Source organism: Muscardinus avellanarius (genome assembly GCF_963383645.1).
Source record: "Muscardinus avellanarius genome assembly, chromosome: 4".
Taxonomy (NCBI): domain Eukaryota; kingdom Metazoa; phylum Chordata; class Mammalia; order Rodentia; family Gliridae; genus Muscardinus; species Muscardinus avellanarius.
Window position 1 is genome coordinate 156,794,583 of NC_137789.1, and position 20,878 is coordinate 156,815,460.

Genomic DNA, 20,878 nt, shown 5'->3' on the forward strand with positions numbered 1-20,878 from the left:
TCTGATGAAGACCTAGCACTTGGGGAGCACATAGCAAGGGGCCTCTCCTTGACTGTGGCTGGGTGGCATGGACCAAGACCAGGATACCTTTGAGAGAACTCAAGTCTAAACCAAGTATTGGGGTGAGGGTGGGGGAGGACTGTCAGGCAGAGGCAAGAAGACACTGCAGTGAGAGAGGAGCTGGAACAGCTGGGCAGCTAAAGTGCAGAAACAGAACTGCTTACCATAGATGCTGCTGCCAATGCTGAAACCTCCGGCAGGAGAGGCTTCTGGCTGTCGCAGCCATGCCATATCTACAACGCCCACTGTCCAACTGACTCCCTACGGTAGACAGACTCCTGCTGATTCCGAATGATTCTCACCTCCAGGTACTCACCCCTCTCTGTCTGTAGCCTGGTTAGGGTGAGGGGGGCTGGCTAGTGACTTGATAACTAGCAAAATATGATGCTCACTTTCATGATTAGATTACAAGCGTTGTAACTTCTGTCTTGCCAGCAGGTCCTCTGTAGTGCCTTCTCAGCTGCCATGCTGGCACAGACACATATCTGGGAAATGAGAGCCAGCTAGGAACTGAGCCCAGCAGCCTAGGAAACTGGGTTGTGCAAGGTTCTGTGAGCTTTAAGCACATCCTACCAGGCTCGACTTCTGCCACTAAGTTGTGACAATTTGCCACACAGAAACAGATAACAACTATGCTCATGTATGTGCACTTATAATTTCTGTACTTCCTACAGCCATCGTAAGGAAAAGTGAAGCCTGTATTTCACTTGTAAGAGACAGCACCTAACTATTAGACCATTAAGTCTCTTCTGTAGATAAAGTACAGTAGAGCTGGGCATGGTGATGCTCTACTGTTATTCCAGTACTTAGGAGGCCGAGACAAGAGGATTGCAGGTTCAAAGACAGCCTCCGCAAGTAGTGCGACTTTTCCTCAACCTAGCAAGACACTTTTTCAAAATCAAGAAATAAAAATAAGGCTGGGGGTGTAGTTCAGAGGTAGGATGCTCCTGGGTTCAATCCTTAGGACCACAAAGAAAGGAATAAAAGGAAGGACAAAAAGAAGAAAAGAAGGAAAAAAGAGAAGAAGGGAGGGAGGAAGGAAGGAAGAAGAGGAAGGAAGGAAAGAAGGAAGGAGGGAAAGAAGGAAGGAAAAAAGAAGAGAGAGAGGGAAGGAGGGAGGAAGGAGGGAAGAAAGAAATAAAAGAAGGAAGGAAAGGAGAGAGGGAGAAAGGAAGTAAGGAAAGAAAGAAGGAAAGGAGAGAAAGCGAGGGAGGGAGGGAAGAAGAGAGGAAGCAAGCAAGCACAGCTGAGTTCATAAGCCCATGTGTTCCTTTAATTGAGAAAAATAAAAGCATCAGAGATGCTTGGTCCCTGAAAATGTGTCCTCAAAGGGGAGAGCCCACAGGTCAAGCCCTAGCACCCTCACAGTGACGGGCTCAAGCGTGGGTCCACTCCACATCTTCCTGGAAGGCTAAGCTGCTCCCCCCAAGCCTCAGGACCCCAACATCTCCACAGGCTAAGATACCTGGGGAAGCATGCGGAGGCTGGAGGGCACCTGGAGCTCACGGCTCCGACAAGGTAGCCGGCAGTTGGTCGTGTGGGCTCTGAATCCACTTCGCACGGTTGGTCCTGATCAGCCTCTTCTCAGCTGCAGGGGTGAAAGCGAATCCCGAGCTTGCCATGCCTTGGTTTCTTCGTCTGGATAATGGAAATGCAACGGTGCAGGCCTGGAGAGGCTGCAGGGACATTTTAACAGGAAGACCCCTGCGAAGGGCTTAGCCTGGTGCCTGCCGAATGTTAGGCTGATGGCTGGCGGGATCACTGCTACGGCATTACCCCAACTCCCTCGTTCTTATTTCTGCGTGTTTGAGATCTGTGTGCATGCGCTGGGCTGGGATTTCTGCTGCCTGCATGACCTGGTGGAACGTGGACTTCCTAGAGCTGCCTTTCCTACCTGGAAGAGAAGGTGAGGATGGACTGAGAACACAGGTGAAGCTCTTGGAACAGGACTGGCTCACAGAAACCACAGGACCAAAACTCCTCCATGCCATCCAACAAGTGAGGGCAGTCACCCCCAGGAAACACAGCTCTCTCCAGGCAGGAAACCTGGCCAGGAGGCCTCGGGTTGCCACTTGATAAAGCGTTGACTAAGGCTGAGCTGACGTTCTTGGCAATCCTTTTGTTTCTTTGCAACTCAGGAAAAAGAGTAGCTGGAACTAATCAGGCAAGAAAGATTCAAATGATAAACCATATCAAGAGTGGGGAAAACGTTTTCGTCGACGTGTACATGTGAGTGTGTGGGTTTTATAAATTAGGAAAATAACACCAATATTTGGTCTTGGAGTGGAATGTTTCTGCCAGCGCCTGACAGGTCCTGCATTTGCACTGTTTGGAGCCACACGGTTGTGGGGCTTCTAACTGGCCACTCTGCCCAAACCAATACTGTAATTGGCAATTAACGCAAAAAGTGAAGAACCTACATGAACGCTTTATCCACAAAGCTGTGGAGGCTTCCTATGTCAACAGCAATTCTTACTTACACCTACCCAGCAGCACCCTGAGGAACAGTTTAAGTGTTATTTGCTTTGCAGTTCTAATCTTGGTCCTCCCTGCAAAGCCCTTTCTCCAGAAGCCGAGGGAAGCTGGGGCTGGGATTCCAGTGTCCTGGCCCGGGGCTCCACCTTCCTTCCTCCTCTCCCTCCAGCCCACAGTGGGTCCCACACCACATGGAAGGAGGCAACTCGTACTCACTCCGCTTGCTCTAAGTAATGAGAGCTGAATGAGTCGGTATTATTCAAGCTTACATGGTCAGGATTAACAAAGAAATGCCACAAACCCTATTGATCAAAACAAAAACTGAAAGAAGAGAGACTCTTCTGCTCTCCCAAACCTCTATGCCCCCTGGGCTGGACTCTGGGATTACCTGACACTGTCTACTAAGCAGGAGGGGCCCTGGTGTGCGATGCTGATAACCTGTGTCTGCCCAGGCAGTGCCCCCACCCCGTGTTCACTGTGCCATCTGAAAGAAGACCTGCGATTACAAAGCCCTCCCTGGCATTAACCTCATACCATGCTCTGCACAGCCCAGGCAGGGCCTGCGTCCTTACTCCGTGCCGGCAAACGACCGGCCTTTGTAAAGAGTTAGTGGACTTCTTGGAGTCACATGGACAGAAAGAAGCCAGAACTCGACTTCTCACTCCAAGGCCCCAGTTCTGGCCCTGACCCAGGCCACCTGTCATTTCATAACCGTGGCTGAGAAGACAACACCCGCCACCTGCCGAGTCCACCCGGAAATGACACTGGGGAGGATGTTTAAAGGAATCTTGGCATTTTACTTCACGGATGTCCATAAGAGAAGCAGGCGCCTGCACAGGGGGGTCCCTTAGGCATCGGATAGTTGTCCAAATTTGGCTTTTCCATTCTGTCCCCCTTGGCCCTGGTTTCACAGTCTCTTTCCCTCTGAGCCTCTGTAGCCAGTGGCTTTGTCCCCAGCTGTGCGGAGGAGAAAGAAGAAAGCAAAGCTCTTCCTAAAGGCAGAGTCGAAAAACAGAGAAAAGAGACTAAAATAGATGAACACGCACTGGGAAAGGAGGACTGGGGGGCCATGGGCTGAACAACCTTGCTGCAAAGAACAGGCTCTTCCTACTATGGAACCAGGCATAGAACCATAAACCGAGCAGACTAAATCCAACACAAGCAGATTCTGATGGCAATCGGGCATCTTCTTTTCTCTAGATAAACCAGGGTGGGAATCCATCTCTATGAAATCACAGTCTTCATTCCAACAGTTGCAAGGCTATGCAGAAGAGTGGCCATTGTCACCTTTCCCCACTGCACAATCCCCTCTCGCTGTGAGAATCGCTCAGCCTGGAACAAGTCGAGCGTGCACTTCTGGAAGGCACGCCCTGGTGGGTCCCTCTGGCACTGCCGCTGGCAGAGGCGGCTTTTGGGGGCGAATGTGGCCCTGCTTCCCAGCTGTTCTCTCTTTGCTCAGCTGGAGAGAAATGCGAACAGCTGACGGCTTCACCCCCAAAGCTTGGCTAAGCCCAGCATGAGCGCATCTCGCCCTGCAGCTGCCGAGGCAGAGACAGCAGACCAGCAGGAGAGCAGCTGGGGCCCTTTCCGATGGAGCCGAGGGCCGTGCTGCCAGGCGGCTTCAGCTCGCGTTCTGCACATCTTTAGCACCCACTCGCTGTGCCTGCCATCGGTGAAGGTCTGTGTCGGGCCGCATCCGCAGCTCCTGTTACAAATCTGGAATTATGATAGAGAGACACGTGGACTGACAAGGACCACAGCGTCAAGACTGGCAACTCCAGGTCCTGAAAGTGTAGTAGTCTATATAGAAAACCGTATTAAGACGCAAAAAGGCTAAATAAAATGTGAGATTTTTTTCTAGAGGACCTATATAACTAAACTAGATAAAGAAAGTAGGGATGTTTCAGGGATGTAAATATATTCCCAGATAGACATTCACATATGGCCAGAATCCCAGGAGCTCCAGTGGTGTTGGACCTGTAGTTCAGGAGCTATGAGTTTGGTGACAAGTAGTACGACCACAAACACACGGACGCAGCACTGTAGTGAGGCCCCTGAATAACACCAGGTCCGCGCAAGAGTGCACATCCCTAAGCCAGGTGTAGAGAAACTCTACCCAGTGCCCAAGGATGCTGCCAAGGGCCTTAGCTCTACCCAGAAATCTGCTGAGGGATGGGGTCTCCCAAGAGAAATCAAACTTTCAAGCCTTTGCCACAAGGGTATGGAGTGCAAAATTCCAAGAACCACATGGTGTGAAATTCCCACAAGAACTGGGCTTGGATTAGTGAAATCGCTGAGGCACCTGCCACTTGGGAACAGGCTCTCCTCTACACAAAAGCTCCTGGATTCACGATCCAAGGTGTGGAAGCCTCCTATGGAGGGAGACAGGTAGCAGCAGAGGGGAGAAGCTGAAAAAGATAATCATGACAATAAAGAATCTATGCCCTCAGCTCTTAAGATAATGGGATCATCTGAAAAGGATATATATATATATAGACCCAATATTACTAAAGACAAGAAAGAAGACAAAAACCTATAACAGACACTGCTTTTTAAAGATCTAGCAAATTTGAAGAGAACAGATTAAAATGTCCATAAGTAAGCCAGGTGTGGTGGTACATGGCTGTAATTCCATTACTTGGGAGGTTGAGACAGGAGGATCACAGGTTTGAGGACAGCCTTGGCAATGTAGCAAGACTCCCAGAAACCTAGCAAGATCCTGTTTCAAAACCAAAATAAATAAAAATAAAAATGGTTGAGGATGCAGCTCAGAAGTAGAGTGCCCCCTAGTACCACCAGTACCACCAATAAAAGTTTTCATAAATAAAAATTATAGACATTGAAGTAAGTTAATAGGCAATAGACACATCTCAAGGTAAAATGAAACTAGACATGGAGACGCCTCACAGAATATGGAGGCAGAGGGTGGGTGATGAGGAGAATGGGCAAAGCCGAACACAGGACGACTGGATGGTAGGGCCCAGTTATAACTGGAGGACATTCTGCTAAGTGAGATGCAGTCACAAGAAGAAATCGCTGCTCCCCTAAAATGTGGAAGCTAGGGAAAAAAGGGGGCATAGAAGGAACTAGATGAAGAAGCAGAAAGCTTAGCAAGCAAATACCTGTGAGAGATTGGAGGAAAAGAGGGACGCTCATGATGCGCTCACAAACAGCAAATCAACCATAAGCCCAACAGAGAAGGAGTGAGGGGAGGGAAGGGGTGGGAAACGGAGAAGGGCCAAATGAGTGGTGTGTGCATGGCGCCTCTTCCATCTTGTACCCCATTTAGATGTATGACTACAATGTACCCAAAAAACGAAATTAAATTTAAAAAGTTAAAGTTCCAAAGTAGAGGAAAAGGGCAGGGTAGTGATTGAAGAGATAATAGCTAAGTATATTTGATAACTGGCTAGTCTTAAGAAACATATCAAGGCCAGATATGCATATGAATAAAACTCTATCAGAACACATGATCACAAACCACAGAAGCATGTGTGCTTACACACACACACACACACACACACACACACACACACACCCCACACCAGCAAAGAATTACCTTAAAAGCAACCAGAGAAGAAGGCAGTTGTATTGCAAAGGAATAATCACTACACTAGAAAGTTCTTTGTCAACCACAGAAGAGGCCAGGAGACAAGAGGTAAAACCTGCCCAAGGGAATCAACTGCCAGCCTAGAATTCTGCACAGAGCTAAGCTAGTTTTCATGAAAAAGGCAAACAAACACTTCCCACGCCAACAAATACAGAGAATTTGCTCTTGTAGACTCTCGGTGGGGCACCACTTTAATAAAGAGTGGACTGGATCTGGAGGCCGAGTGCTTTGCAAGAAGCCATGATGTAAAAGAGGATTTGGTTACATGGAGCAGCCAGAATGAGTCTGGATGGCTAAGATCAGAACAGAGCCTGCTCCTGCTCCTGAATTCTATGATAAGTAAGCGTAGGAAGGGGCAGGAGCAATGGGGAGCATTAGAGCAGGCTGAGCCTATGGGCTTGTCAGGAGAGGCCTGGGGTATCTATTACCTCTAGCTAGACTCTGCTGCCCAAGCACTAATGTTGAAAGTTTCAGGGTACCACAAAGGAATGGAAAAATAGAATGTATAACCTCTAAACTAGTAGAACTAGAAGGTGTTGATAACCCTTCAGCAATAGGACCCGGGTGTCTAAAAATAGCAAAAGGTAAAATTAACTAAAATTGAGAAAAAACACTGAAGGACACTTGGAATCACTGCCTTTGTGCACCATTGTAACAGAGATGCTGGTCAATGGTCAATGGAAGAAGAAAAACAAAAGAAGAATGCTAGAAGCTTACTGGCATTTTTTCCCTTTGTGGTACTGGGGATTAAACCAGGGGCACTGGACCTCTGACCAAACGCCCAGCCCTTGCTAGGTTGCTGAGAGTCAGACTACGGTGCTGAAGCTGTCTTGAACCTATGATCCTCTTGTCTACCCTCCCAAGTATTGGGATTACAGGTGTGTAGCAGCATAGCCAGCCTTACTGTCATAAAGCCAAGCTTAAAGACTATTGGAATGAATGAAAATTAAGTCATTAATTTTAATGGTCATTAAACAAGATGGCTGACTCCTAAATCAACACACAAAACATTTCCTTCTTTATGTCAATGAGAAAAAAAAAAAAAAAAAAAAAGAACGATAGCCGGGCGTGGTGGCACACACTTGTAATCCCTGCGCTTGGGAGGCTGAGATAGGAGGATCGCACAGGTTCGAAGCCAGCCTCAGCTACTTAGTGAGGCTCTCAGCAACTTAGTGAGACTCTGTTTGCAAATAAAATATAAAATGGGTCTGGGAGCATAGCCCGGAAGTAGAAAGCCTCTGGGTTCCACCCCCCAGTACCACCAAAAAAAGAAAAAAAAAAAGAAAAAAAAGAACAATATCCATTGATAGGATAAGAACAGCCATGAGCGGCTATTTGCTGAAGCTGAGTAGTAGACAGGGGCTTTATAACAGGCTTTCTTTCATGTATGTTTATAATTTTCCATATTAAAGAATTTTAAAATAAAAAAGTGATACTATTCAGAATAGCAACAAATCTATTAGGTAGGTTCTTAGGATATCTAGATTCAGATCTTAGGAAGATGTGTGAGCATTAGGGAGAGAAAATTATTTAAAATTTATTGACTAACATTAAAGAAAACAAATGTGGAACCCACTGCGTTGGTGATAGAAGGCAAGATGCTCTAAAATAAAAATATATATAAAGGGCTGGGGTAGAGCTTGGAGGTAAAATGGCTCTGGTTCAATCTTCAGCATCCCCCAAAAATAAAGAAAAAAAGACGATGGAATATTTCACAATTCAGCTTGTCAACATCTAAAACTTGAAAATACCGAAACATTGCTAAAATTTGGGAAACAATTCTCCAACAAGTAGACATGTTAACCCATGCAACTAATTTGGAAGGAATTTAACAAAATATATTAAAGTAGAAAATTGATGTATTCCACAACTTGCAGACCACTTATAATAGATTCCCTAGAGCCCACACCCGCACATAGGAAATTGGAAAAGGAATCCACCCTTACAATATCAAAAAGTCAGAGGAAACAGGACTCTATCAACAGAAGACTAGCAATTTATGATTTAGTCACTCAATTACAAGGAATGAATCAAGTACATATATCAACATGAATAAATCTTAAAAAGATAGTAATTTAAAAAGTCATAGAATTTTGTCAACACATTAGAGCACCATTTACCTAATATTAAATACAAAAACAATATCAAATATTGATGATACACACACACACACACACACACACACACACAAGCCCACCAACCTCAGAGTAAAGCCACCTCTGCAGTGGGAGGCTTATGCACAGAGGGATTGTCTATAGATATATATTTAACATTTTAGCTCATTTAAAAAAATTTTTTTGGTGGTACTGGGGGTAGAACGCAGGGGCTTTCTACCTCTGGTATATACTCCCAGACCTATTTTTATATTTTATTTGGAAACAGGGTCTCACTAAGTTGCTGAGAGCCTCACTAAGTACCCGAGGCTGGCTTTGAACCTGTGCGATCCTCCTGTCTCAGCCTCCCAAGCGCGGGGATTACAAGTGTGTGCCACCACGCCCGGCTAAAATTTTAAAACTTCTGAAGCATACATAGTAAAATCTGACTCGTAAGAATACAGGTGTATAACTTACTCTATATCTTTTTTTTTTCAATCTTAAAATTTTCACATCTTAGGAAATAATGAAAAATGTGGCCAAAATTCTTTCCCATTTGTCTTTTTCATGACCAGATCTCAAAGTACACTGTGATTGGCTGAAGCAAATGATTTTAGTCTAAGAATTTCACTTGGTATGCCCCATTTTAGGAAGATACCCATCCCATAAGCCAGAGAGCAGCTGCACTTTCAGATAGAACACAGGCGTCTCAACCCTACTGCAGGTTCTCAGATACTGCTGGACACCCAGGACTGAACCCAAACCAAGGATTGCCCCCAGGAACCTGGGCGTAAAATCCACCCCTAAATCAACACCACAATGGGCAAGACTCTTACTGGCATCGTTGTTGGACATGTAGATTCTGGCAGATCCACCTCTACTGGCCATCTGATATGAGCCCGGTGTTCCAGACCAGTTAATGCCACCAGTGAAGTGGTGGAATGGACAGAAGAAGACCGAGAAGTTTGAGGAGGAGGCTGCTGAGATGGCAAAGAGCCCTTCAAGTGTGCCTGGGTCCTGTAAGCTGAAAGCCTGGGTCTGGTATCACCACTAATATTTCCCTGTGAACACGGTGACCAGCAAGTATCACTAGGTTGTCACCGATGCCCAGGACACAGAGACTGTACCAAAAGCATGACTCCAGGCCAATCTCAGGCCAATGGAGCTGGCCTGGCTGTTGCTGCTAGTGTCTACAAACTTGAAGCTGATGGAGGATGTGTGCACTGTGAGCGTGGCCTTCTGGCTTACACGCTGGGTGTTAAACAACTAATTGTTGATGCTAACAAAATGGATGCCCCAGAGACACCTTACAGCTGGAAGAGATCCAAGGGAATTGTAAGGAAGGCAGCATCTCCATCAAGAAAACTGGCTCCTGACACAGTGGCACTTGTGCCGATTTCAGGTTGGAATGGTGATAAGCCTTGGCTCAAGGGACAGGCCACCCGTGAGGATGGTAAGTGCACTGGGCCGCCCTGCTTGAAGCTTTCGCTTGTATCCCGCCACTAGCTCATCCAACTGACCTGCCTTTGTGTCTGCCCCTCCAGGAGTCTATGAAATTGGTGGTACTGGGACTGTCCCTGTGGGCCGAGTGGAGCCTGGTGTTCCAGACCAGTCAATACCACCAGTGAAGTAAGGTCTGTGGAAATGCACCAGGAAGCTCTGGGGGAGGCTCTTCCTGGAGACCAGGTAGGCTTCCGTGTTAAGCACGTATTTGCTGCTGGTGATGGCTAAGGGGCCCGCTGATAGAAGCAGCTGGCTTCATGCTCGGGTGACAAGCCTGAGCCTTCCAGTGCTGGTTGCGTGGGTCCTGGATTGTTACACAGCTTACAGACCTGCACGTTTGCTGAACTGAAAGGAAAGACCATTCACCATTCCGGTAAGAAGCTGGAAGGTGGCCCCGCATTCTTGAAGTCCCATGACACTGATACGGTGCCTGGCAAGCCACATGTGTTGGGAGCTTCTCTGACTATCTTCTTGCGAGTCATTTTCCTGTTCATAACAGAAAGACAGGCAGTTGCTCTGGAGATCATTAAAGCTGGGGGCAAGAAGGCTGCTGGAGCGAGCAAGGCCACCAAGTCTGCCCAGAAAGCTGAGAAGCTAAGTAAAGATCACTCCAACACCCAACACCCCAGACTGGACCAGAGCTGTGTCCCAGTCATTTAAATTTAATAGCAAAAGACTGGAAATGATGATGATCATGAAACCTTTGGAAAGAGAGAAAACTTCGTAAATTATTTGTTGTATGGGGGATGGCAGTTTTAAGTTAATAGTTTTTAAAATCAGTATTTTTAATTTTATTTTTTTGGTGGTACTAGGAATTGAACCCAGGGGCACTGTCAAAATCAATACTTTTTCATAGAAACAACTTAACCAAAATTCTAACTCAGAATTTTGAAGAAACCCACTAAAAGCAAAACCAGATTCTCAGATCATATTCAGAGTCCAGTGGGCATAGACCCAAATCCTATATTGGCTTTAATTACAAACACGAAATAAGGGAACTCCAGGGTAACATGCAGGCCAGTGCGCACCAGACCCTGCAGGAGGAGGCAGGTCCTGGAGCCTCGCATTCCAAGAATGGCTCATCTGGACCGATGCTAAGGCCGCGCTTGCAGGAGCAGTAAAGAGGCTGAAGGTCCAGTTACCTGATGAGGCTCACTGTTCTAAACAGTTGCCAAGAAGCTGAGCTCTAAATGGAGACTTGGGATACCATAAAAGCTTAGAGGATAAAAATATCAACAGGAGGCTGAATTATTTGACTTCACCTCGTCTATCAGTTGAAGGCAAGGTATACTAGGCGTTACATAAAGCACAAGAAAACCAATAGAAAAACGATCCAGAGAAAGGACAAAGATTGAAATGGCAGCCTGTCAGAAAGTATTAAAATCAAACGCGCATTTTGATTGGAAAGCAACCTTTATTTGAGCTTCATTATCATTCTCTTCAAAACTAAGCTAACTCATATTGCCATGGGCATGATAATTATGCCCAAAGATGGAGTACATAGATCACAGGATGCTCACCATGGCAGGACAAGACTTGCTTTCCCCAGTGAGATAGGCGGGAGACTGCCTTGAATCTACCACATTGCAGATAGCATCTGACGCCTTGGTCTCCTCTCCTGGAGGAGGAGGATAGGAACAGGGTAAATGCAAGCTTCTTTCACCAGCATCACATGAGCTGGCACATGCAGAGAGACCCTGGCATCATGCCTGGCACCAACACACACACTACATGTCTTTTTCAGTAAGTACATCCTGATATGAAAACTTTAGGTTTAATAAAACACTAACCAAGCACAAATAAAGAAGCATCTACTAAGAATGCACAAAAACGAACTTCGAAAACACTCTGTCTAGATTGCATCAACTTCGCTTCTCAGTCCCAGAGGCCTGATGTTTAAAGCACATATACTATCCAAGCTGCCGGGTCCTGCTCCCAGTGGGCAAGCAGCCAAAGGGCTACAGGGCCAGCCATTTGCTGCAGAAGCAACATCTGAAAACGCTTCTTGCACCTGTCTTTATAAATCAGGGATACTGCAAGAACAATGTAGCTTTAAAAGGCTCCTGGAACACACTCTGATACAAAAACACTTTTTGCAACTGTAATGAGTTCATTACAGCATCATCTACCCGGGGATGAAATGTGCTGAGCTTCTTTAAATGATGTAGCTTCACTTCTTAAAAAAAATTTTTTTTACAGTTTCCACAGCTGCAACATTTATCTAATTAGGTATATGTTGACTCTGAGTTTTTATCCATTTTGAAAAGAAAGCTTTAAAACATTTAAAATGGATTTAATTTTTGTTTCCACAAGGAAGGAATAGGAAGAGCCAAATGACAAGCGAGAGGAAGGAAATGTTTCTAGCTGTGGAGCGTGGTAATGAAAGCAGGGGCTGGCTTCTGGATGAGCACATGTGTACCCCCACCTGAAACCCCGCGATGAAGGGGGACTCAGAATGGCATCCGTGGACTGAGAATTGGAAGGAAGATAACAACAGATAAAGACAGCTGCGAGCTCTGGAAGATGGGAAGAGGGTGGACAAGTGGTTGGCGATTAGCAGAGAAGAAAGACGGAACAGGACACCAGAGAGAAGGAAAGCCACTGGAAATGAAAGGGACCAGAGACCCCTGAAAGGCTCAGCAGTGGGCCCTGGGAGCTGTCGTTTCAGTACTCAGGAGGCTGAGTCAGGAGGCCTGCAGGTTCACAGCCAGCCTCAGCAACCATGTGAGGCCCTCGGCAACTAGTGAGACCTCTAGGGGCTGGTACAGGATGGGGCTGGATGGCTTCCTAAGAAGTTAAGGCTCTGGGTCTCTGGCAAAGCCAGCACTCGCCAGGTGCCCGCCCCTCCCTCTGCCTGACACGGGCATTCTTCCTGGGAGGCTGAGGCAGAGGAGCTCTGAGATCAAGGCTCCCCAGGCATAGAGCAGAAGGGCAGTGAAGGGCCCAGCTGAGAGGAAAAAGACTGAGTAAAACTAAAATACATGACGGTATGACACGCTTTTTAACCTGCTGCCTGCTCGGCCACCTGCCCTGCCTCCAGGTTAAAGCTCTCGAGCAGGAGGCTGGAGGATTCTTTTTCTGGAAAAACTTATCAATCTAAGAAAAACAAACAAACAAACAAAAAACACACAAACAACAACAACACCCAGATGTGTGATACATGAAGGCCCACCAGGCAATGAACCCATCTGCAGATGACACAGAACTTCCAATCAGCTCATTACTATGTCATTATTAAATGTCAACAGAGAGCCGAAAGTCACATTTGAAGAGATTTTTGCGAGGAGGGGTGGGGAGTCTCAAAGCTAACAGTGGTCATGAGCTGAACAAGGAATGCTTAATAAATAGTGTTACGCTGAGAAAGTTCTTTGAAATTTCAGATCCATAAAAAATAAGAGGATAAGACACTAGAATAAAAAATGACAGTCATAAAACAAGACACATCACTTGGAAATTAAATATATGGTAGTAAGAGTTTAAATTTTGAATAGGAGGTTGGAAAATATGAACAACTATACCACAGAAAGTAGAGTAAAAAGTTAAAGAGATAAAAAGTAGATAAGAACACTAAAGAATATTTTTAAAAGGAAGAAGAAATAGCTAAAGAACTAATGCAAGAAAGTATACTAGAACTTCACAACACCAGTTTTCAATCTGAAAGGGCCCACTGAGTTCCCTGATGAGAACTTCACTAAAGCACATCGTCATGAAATATGAAAGTGCAGATAGAAGCCAGTAGCTTTTAGAAAGAAAAAAGACCATGTTTAAAAGAGTGACAATGAGCATGTCATTAATTTCTCAAGCAGTAATGGGCATAGACACAAGAAAAAATACCTGATAAAATATCAAGGAAATATAACTTCCTCCTTGATAGTTCATATCTAAACAAACAAATGGTTGTAATGTAAATATATACACATATGCATATACACATATGTAGTCACAGAAGAGTGTGTGTGTATGTGTGTGTGTGTATGCATGGGATGGCAGATATGCGTTCCAACCTCCTTCCTTACTCATAGAACTCTGTTTTGTTTGAAACATAAATATATGTAGCTACAAATATTTACTTTTTTGTCATCCTGTGTAGCTAACAGGAGCCCTGGATCATAGACTGGTCAAGGAGACCTAGGAGAAAATCTGCTAAGCCAGGTGCAGTAGCACATTCCTGAAGTCCCAGGACTTGGCAGGCCAGACAGGAGAATCACGGGTTCTCAGCCAGTCTCAGCAACCTGTCAGGCCCTTCATAACTTAGTGATACCCTGTTTCAAAATTAAAAAATAAAAACTGGAATGGAGATGCAGCTCAGAGGTAGAATGCCTCTGGGCTCAATCCTCAGGGCCCCGTTACCACACACCAATTCTGCTAAAAGGTTTATGAAAATACCATTTACCTCATAAAGATGGAATTGGCTGGCTCTTCTGCTTAGAATGCATGTGTGATGGGAAGAGGTGCAGAAGTCATGACGCAAGCAGGAAGCAGGAAGTGTAAGGGTGAAAGTGGACACCTGAGCACGGACGATGCGACGGCAGCACGGTGCCCCAGGAGACCACTGAGCCACGGCAGCAGTCACAGCAGCTCACAGGCCACTCACCTCGCCACTGCTTTTTACAGAAAGGGAAAAGACTTAGAAGAAAGGGCTGTTGTCAGGTTTTCTGTTATTTGCGACTGAGAGCATCCTTGACACATTCCCCAAACCATCAAAAAATGGTCTCTCCCAAACACTCTCACTTGAGGGGTTACTGGAAGATGTGCTCCACAAAAATAAGGAACAATATAAGAAATAAAGGTTATGGTGCTCAGAAAACAGGAGATCTGACCTGGTGAGAGGGATGTGCAGGACAAAAGGTCATCCTGGGACAAGTGCTGAAGTGCACGCCTAAGACAAACCGGTTCAGATCGATATACCTAACATATTGTACATCTAAAACATAGCCAGTTCATGTTGGAACTGGAGGAGAAAGATCTCCAGGAAAGAGGACAGCAATGAAAATAAATAAATAGTAAATAGATCACCTAATGTGTTTGCTTATACTGAAGAATTTAATAGGATTCTCAGAAAACTTGAAGATAAAGCCATGACTGGCTGGTAAGAAAACCCAAAGCATTTTTTCCTAGTCTTCCTCTCAATACAGAGTGCTTCACTTTTGGGCTCCAAAATGTGTGGAGATTTCCCCCACCAATAACCAGCTCTTCAGCACATGCTGACTCAATGACTTAGAAGTTAATGCATTCTGACATTATCTACCCAGAAGTACTATCGATGTCAGAGCCCACAGGCAAAGGACTCAGTCCCATACGACTGCCCCCAGACAGGTGCTAATCACAAGTTACTAGGTTGTCACATTTCTGACTGGCTATAAACAAAGATCCTTGATTCTGATTAATTTGCTAACAACTCACATGACTTGAGAAAATATTAATAAAGGGCATAATAAAGGACACAGAAGAACAGCCAAAAGGCAGAGATGCTCAGGGCAAATATCAGGGAAGACTGAATCTCCAGTGCCCTCTCTGGGTATGCCACCTTCAATGGTTCGGTGCTCTGAAGACTATCCAATCCCATCATTCTGACGTTTCAATGGAGGCTTCATGACATAAATATGACTGATTACATTGCTGACCATTTTTAATCAACTCAACCTTCAACCCCTCTCCCTCAAAGTGAGGCTGAAAGTCTAACTCTCTAATCAGACATGGATTTCCTAATGGCCAGCCTTTGTTCTGAAGCTCCCATCCCCCCAGCTACCAGACATCCCTTTAGTATACAAAAGACACATAACCCCAGATAGACACTTCAAGGATTTTAGGAGACATGTACCAGGAGCAAGGGGGAAGAAACCAAATATATATATATATATATATTTCCTATTATATCACAGTATAAGCGTTTAGAAGGTAAAAAACAAAGCAAATAGTAAAAAAAAAAAGGCACCTGTTAACTCTAGGAAAAACAAAAATGTTACATAAGGGATAAACTAGATTCATAGGACATTGCATGGCTCAGCTGTGAAAAAATATTTACAAAGTCTTCATAGTGAAAATATTGAATGTTGTTTAAATTATGGCAATACTATATTGAGAGGTTGGGAAGAAGAGAACTTCACGTGTCTATAATAGAATAAGCAAGGTGGAAAACTAGTTGGTAACTCATGAAGAGGTTTGACTTTTTGCTCCTAAGGTTAAAGAAAGCCACTGAAGAGTTTTAAATAGGAAAAGGGTGTGCTCTAATTCATGGTTGAAGATAATGACTTTGGTCATTTAGGGAAAAGAGGAAAAGACAGTGAGCTAGTTAGGAGACTACTATTCTAGAGAAAGGAGTCTTCTGCAGAAGGAATTTATTGAAAACAGCCTGGATTTGGGCGGCACACTTTGAGACGGAGGGGCATGATGAGATAGGACGATATTCTGGGGTTTGGTCGCTTAGAATTTAAGTAGAGACTTAGGGATCGGCTTCCTAAGTGTTGCCATGAGATATCTGGAGAAGGAAGAGGACATTATTACTGAATTGGGAAAGACTGGGGAAGGAATGCCTGGGCATGGGGGATTTGGAGCCCAAGGGTGTGTTTTGGACCTGTTAGAGATGAGTTACTGAAGGTACCAAGTAGGCAGGGACTGTGCAGGGCCATGAGGTAACACACAAGATAGACAACCCCAACAGGGAGTGCTTCCTCTTGCCATTATGAAGAAATGTTTCATTGTATGCCTGCATTTCCTAACAAACTCAATGGTATGATTTGAGGTTCTAATTAAGATTTGGTAGTGAGAATCCAAGGATAAACCAGTAATACATCTTGGAATATTGCCATATCTAACCATTCAAGAGTTTAGGCCTACCTGGTTTTCTGTCTAGGGTAATATCTATCTCGAGGAAAAAGCTCTCTCCACCAAAAACTGCTTGTCATAAAATAATCAGACACCCCAGTGAAATAATTTCCTATTCTTAACGGGATTTAATAGACATTTTCCATTAAAAAATCCATGCTCAGTAGACTTCTTCTTATAAGTATGGATCATCTGCCAAGTTAAAGACAACCTCAGGCACAATTTGAGACTTTGTTTCGGTTTTTTAAAAGTTCCTTTACAATAAACATTGAAAAGCCCCAAATTTGCACAACCTCTTTCAAAATACTTTTGATTACTATTATTTCCACTTGCAGGTCACAGAGTTCTTTAGAGAGCCCGCAGTATTCTTCCTGGCTCTCTCGTGGCTTCTTCCTCTGTGCAACCCTTTTATTTAAGCATTAATTCCCAAATTGGTCTTTATTGCTGTGTGGATTTTAAACAAGAACCGGGTTTTAGCCACATGACAGAAGACACGGTGGGGATGGATGGCAGCAGTGGCGATCGCAAAATAAAACGTAGCATAACGTGGTAAGGGCTCGTGATAGAGGCCAGTGGTTGAGAAATAAAACGCCTGTTATATAGAATCACTGATGTGCAGGGAAGGCCGAGGCGCAGCGGGGCCCGCTGGTGGACCCACAGCGCCCCCAGCGGCGGAAAGAACGCGCCGGCCGAGGCTGCTACCGAAAGAAGCTCCCGATTTTCAAAAAGGCACCTGCTGGGTGATTCCTCGTTATGCAAACAAGATCCACAGGTGCCCGCTTTTAAGGGGGTCCAACTCGGGAACATCTAAGTCTGTAAAACAGCTCTCATAGACGCACTTTCGCTGGACCCTGGCGTGACTTGCCGCTTTCCACGAGGTGGATGTAAGGCCAATGTGGAAAGGGTTCTTCAGAACCTGCTCCAGGCTGGCGCTGCTGACAGCTAGGGGCGGAGGGTGCTGGGATGCAGTCGGCCAGGGCGCCAATTAGCAGAGGCCGCGCGGGGTCCGCAGCAGCACCGCCTGGCCCGCCTGCCGAGCTGCCGCGCAGCCCCAGGTGGGTCTCTGGGGGGTGCCGAGAGTGGCCCGCGAGCCTCTTAGAGCGCTGACCCGGCGTCGCTACGAACGCGACTGTAAGGGGCCCCCGAGCTCGTCACTCCGGGCGACACGTGGAACTGTCCAGCCGTGGAGAGACTTCTGAGCAAATGTCACCGAGGCGGGGCGAGGGCTGGCGAGGAGCCAGAGACGGTGCCATCCCGGCCAGGCACTGCCTGCTCCAGCTCCCTGAGCCCAGCGCCCCCATCTTCCCCCGGGGAGCTGGTACCCGGGAGGGGTCTGCCCGAGTCCGCGGCTGCGCGGGGGACTTACCTCGGGCCGCGCGGGGCGCGAGCAGAGCCCCGGCCAGGGCGAGCAGGAGGGCGCGGGGCGCGGGCGGCGGGCGCGCGGCCATGGTCGCCGGCCTTGGGCGCCGCAGCTCGGGGCCGGGCGGCCCGCTGCACCATCCCACGCGGGGCTTCCTGCTGCAGCCGCAGCGCCCGCGCCGCCAGCAGCGAGGAGTCTAGCTTTGCATGTATATATATATATTTTTCTCTTTTGAAAAAGTTTCCCCGTGTGTGTGCGCGCGCGCTCGGCTCTGGCCGGAGTCAGCCCTGACCGTTGCCGTCAATGAGCAAACTGTTCGAGTTGGCCCGGGGACGGGAGGTCGTCAGGGAGGAGACCGCAGGCCCGTGGAACGGACCCACGGCCCCAAGCCACCGTCCCTACACCACGGAACAAATGAGCGGCTCCCCGCCCGCCCGCCCGCCCGCGGCGTCCCGCGGGTCCTAGAGACCGCTGCGGAGCCCCCGCCTCCAGGGTCCGCCCCGCGCCGCCCTCGCCCACCCCCGGGCCGGCCGGGTGCGCTCCGGCCGCACCGACGTGGCTCGGTGGCGGCGCGGACGCCCGGAGCTCACCTCCCACATCCCCGCCCCGGGATGATGTGGCCGTGGGGCCCCGGGCGCCCGGCTGCCAAGAGCACACGCGGCGGCACGGTCCAGCTTTCCAGGCTGAATCTGGAAAGGATGACGCGGCCGCTCGCAGCCGGCTCGCGGAGAGTCAGCCGGCGGCCCAGGAGCCGCAGGTCCAGTCGGGCAGGCGGTCCCCGCCCGGCCCGAAGGCCCCGATGGGCATCTTGTGCCCGAAGACTAAGCCTGGGGCCGCGGGCACGAGGTGTCTGGGCATGGCGCTTTTGATGTCTTGCCCTGCGGTTTACGTGCATAGATTGGCTCAGGTTTCTTTTCCTTGGCCCAGAGCCAGAAAAGAGTGTATGGCGGGGCTTTGCCCCACTCTCCTGATGTTAAGAGACATCTGGGTTGGCTTCGCTGAAAATACAGATTCCCGGGCGCCCTCCTCTGTCTTCAGAGTGAGATGCTTAAGCTGTGGGACCTGTGGGGAATCGCCAGGTGTTGAGATAAAACACCAGTACCAAAAACCCAGCACCCAATGGACCTCCTTGCCTTCTAACACTAGTGCGTGGGGGGCAACGCCCCTCGTGGGCAGGATGGTCCCCCTGACCTTTGGGGGCAGCTTGTATCACAGGGCTTGTTCCTCTCGCTGGGACATTTCAGCAGTAGACTGAAGTGGCCAGACCTCTGAAGACAGTGGACACTCACCTTGTGGCACTACAGTGATGGGCACTCCACCATAGTAGGGCTTAAAGACCACCCACCCTTGCCCAGCCCAGGCCAGTGAGCTCAAACTCTCCCAAGAAAGAGGAGGAGACCAGGCAGTTTCCAAAGCCTCCTGAAACATCCAGAGGTCCACCCTGGCCCTGAGACCCAAAGATCCCTGGCCCCCTCCAGCCTTAAGAGGCTGGTGGGCAGCACCTGGGTAAGCTCTCTCCCTAACCTCCAGCTCCCTCCTACCCCAAGGTGCTTTCAGGTTCTCAAAAGAGTAGGTCAATCTCCTAATAAGGAGCAGGACCCAAGAAAGAAAAGAAAAGAAAAGAAGAGTCAGGGCACTGTCTCATTGGTGCCCTTCCCATAGCCTGAGCATCTCAGTGTGGAATTGAGGTTTGGAGAAAGACTCTGTGTACATCCCGTCCTGGTACCAACCTGGCAGCCCTACTGTCTATTCACTCACTCAATAGGAATTATCAATTCTGTGTTGGCTACTCGGGAAGCAAACTAAGCAAAAATACATCTTGCCTTCAAAGACTTGTCCTGCCTCATCAGACAAGCCAAAAGATCACCATTATTGGATGGTGTGAGCTGGTTAGCCTATTTGAAAATAATCAGGTTGTTTGTTAACTGCTACATTATTCATTATATACTCCTGTGGTCCAAATGCTGTGCTAAGGTGTTCCACCTGCATTGTTAATGTCCTGAATACGCAGATGAGAAAACTTCAGCATAGAAGTCAGAGCTTCCCCCCCACCGCGCGGAGAGGTAGGTCCAACCCGGCCTCGGGTCTGTTTCAAGTACAGCAGCGTCTTCCACTCCAAATTTCAAACTTTAGTTTTAGCATCTGAGTGAAAGTAGAACTCAAACCTTTTGTGTTTGTGGTGGGGGAAGAGCATTGAAGGAGCTGAGACAAAGCCTTCACACCCATTGGACCGCCTGGATGCTGGCTAAGGCTTCCCAAATCCTGGCATTTAGGCTAGGGTTCTGAATAGGAAGGTCTGAGGCAGACAGGTTCAGCAAGCACTGCACTGAGGCTCTTCTGATACTGCTGCTGCAAAGAACTTCGGGAACACCCATGCAGGAGAGTTAGGAATTGTTTCCTTTGAGGTCAGCGGGACAGACTTGCTTGAGGATGGGCCCAGCTGCTGGCCCGTTGGATCACTGTGACCGGGCAAGGGATTGATTCATAATGAACTTGATGTGTGCTGTGCACTGGGCTGGGGGCCTTGCACACTTTTTGATTTACTTGTTGCTTTTTGCTTTTTAAGATTCATCTATTTCTCTTTTGGGGGGTACTGGGGGTGGAACCCAGGGGCTTTCTACCTCCGGGCTATCTCCCAGACCTATTTTATATTTTGTTTGGAAACAGGGTCTCACTAAGTTGCTGAGAGCCTCACTAAGTAGCTGAGGCTGGCTTCGAACCTGTGCAATCTTCCTGTCTCATTCTTCTAAGCGCGGGGATGACAAGCATGCACCACCATGCCCGGCTTCTATTTCTCTTTATAGTAAAAGCTTAATTTTTTTTTTTTTCATCCTTGGAAGTTGCAAAGTTTTCTCCAAAAAGCTAAATGTGCCCCCAAGACTGTCCTTGGATTTTTGACTGAATGAAACAAACAGCCACTGCATAAAGAAGAAAATCTTAGCCACAGGCCCT

At 47.3% G+C, this 20,878-nt stretch overlaps 1 protein-coding gene across 1 annotated transcript in view; it reads right to left on the bottom strand.

Annotated features, from left to right (window-relative positions):
- Positions 1-18,014, bottom strand: part of ADAM12 (ADAM metallopeptidase domain 12) — a gene marked incomplete at both ends in the record, with an annotated part of 329,128 nt that extends 311,114 nt beyond the window's left edge. Inside the window, one exon of the mRNA XM_080694881.1 lies at positions 17,933-18,014. Coding sequence (XP_080551007.1) covers positions 17,933-18,014 — 82 coding nt within the window. The remainder of the gene's footprint in view (positions 1-17,932) is intronic.
- Positions 18,015-20,878: the final 2,864 nt, after the last annotated feature.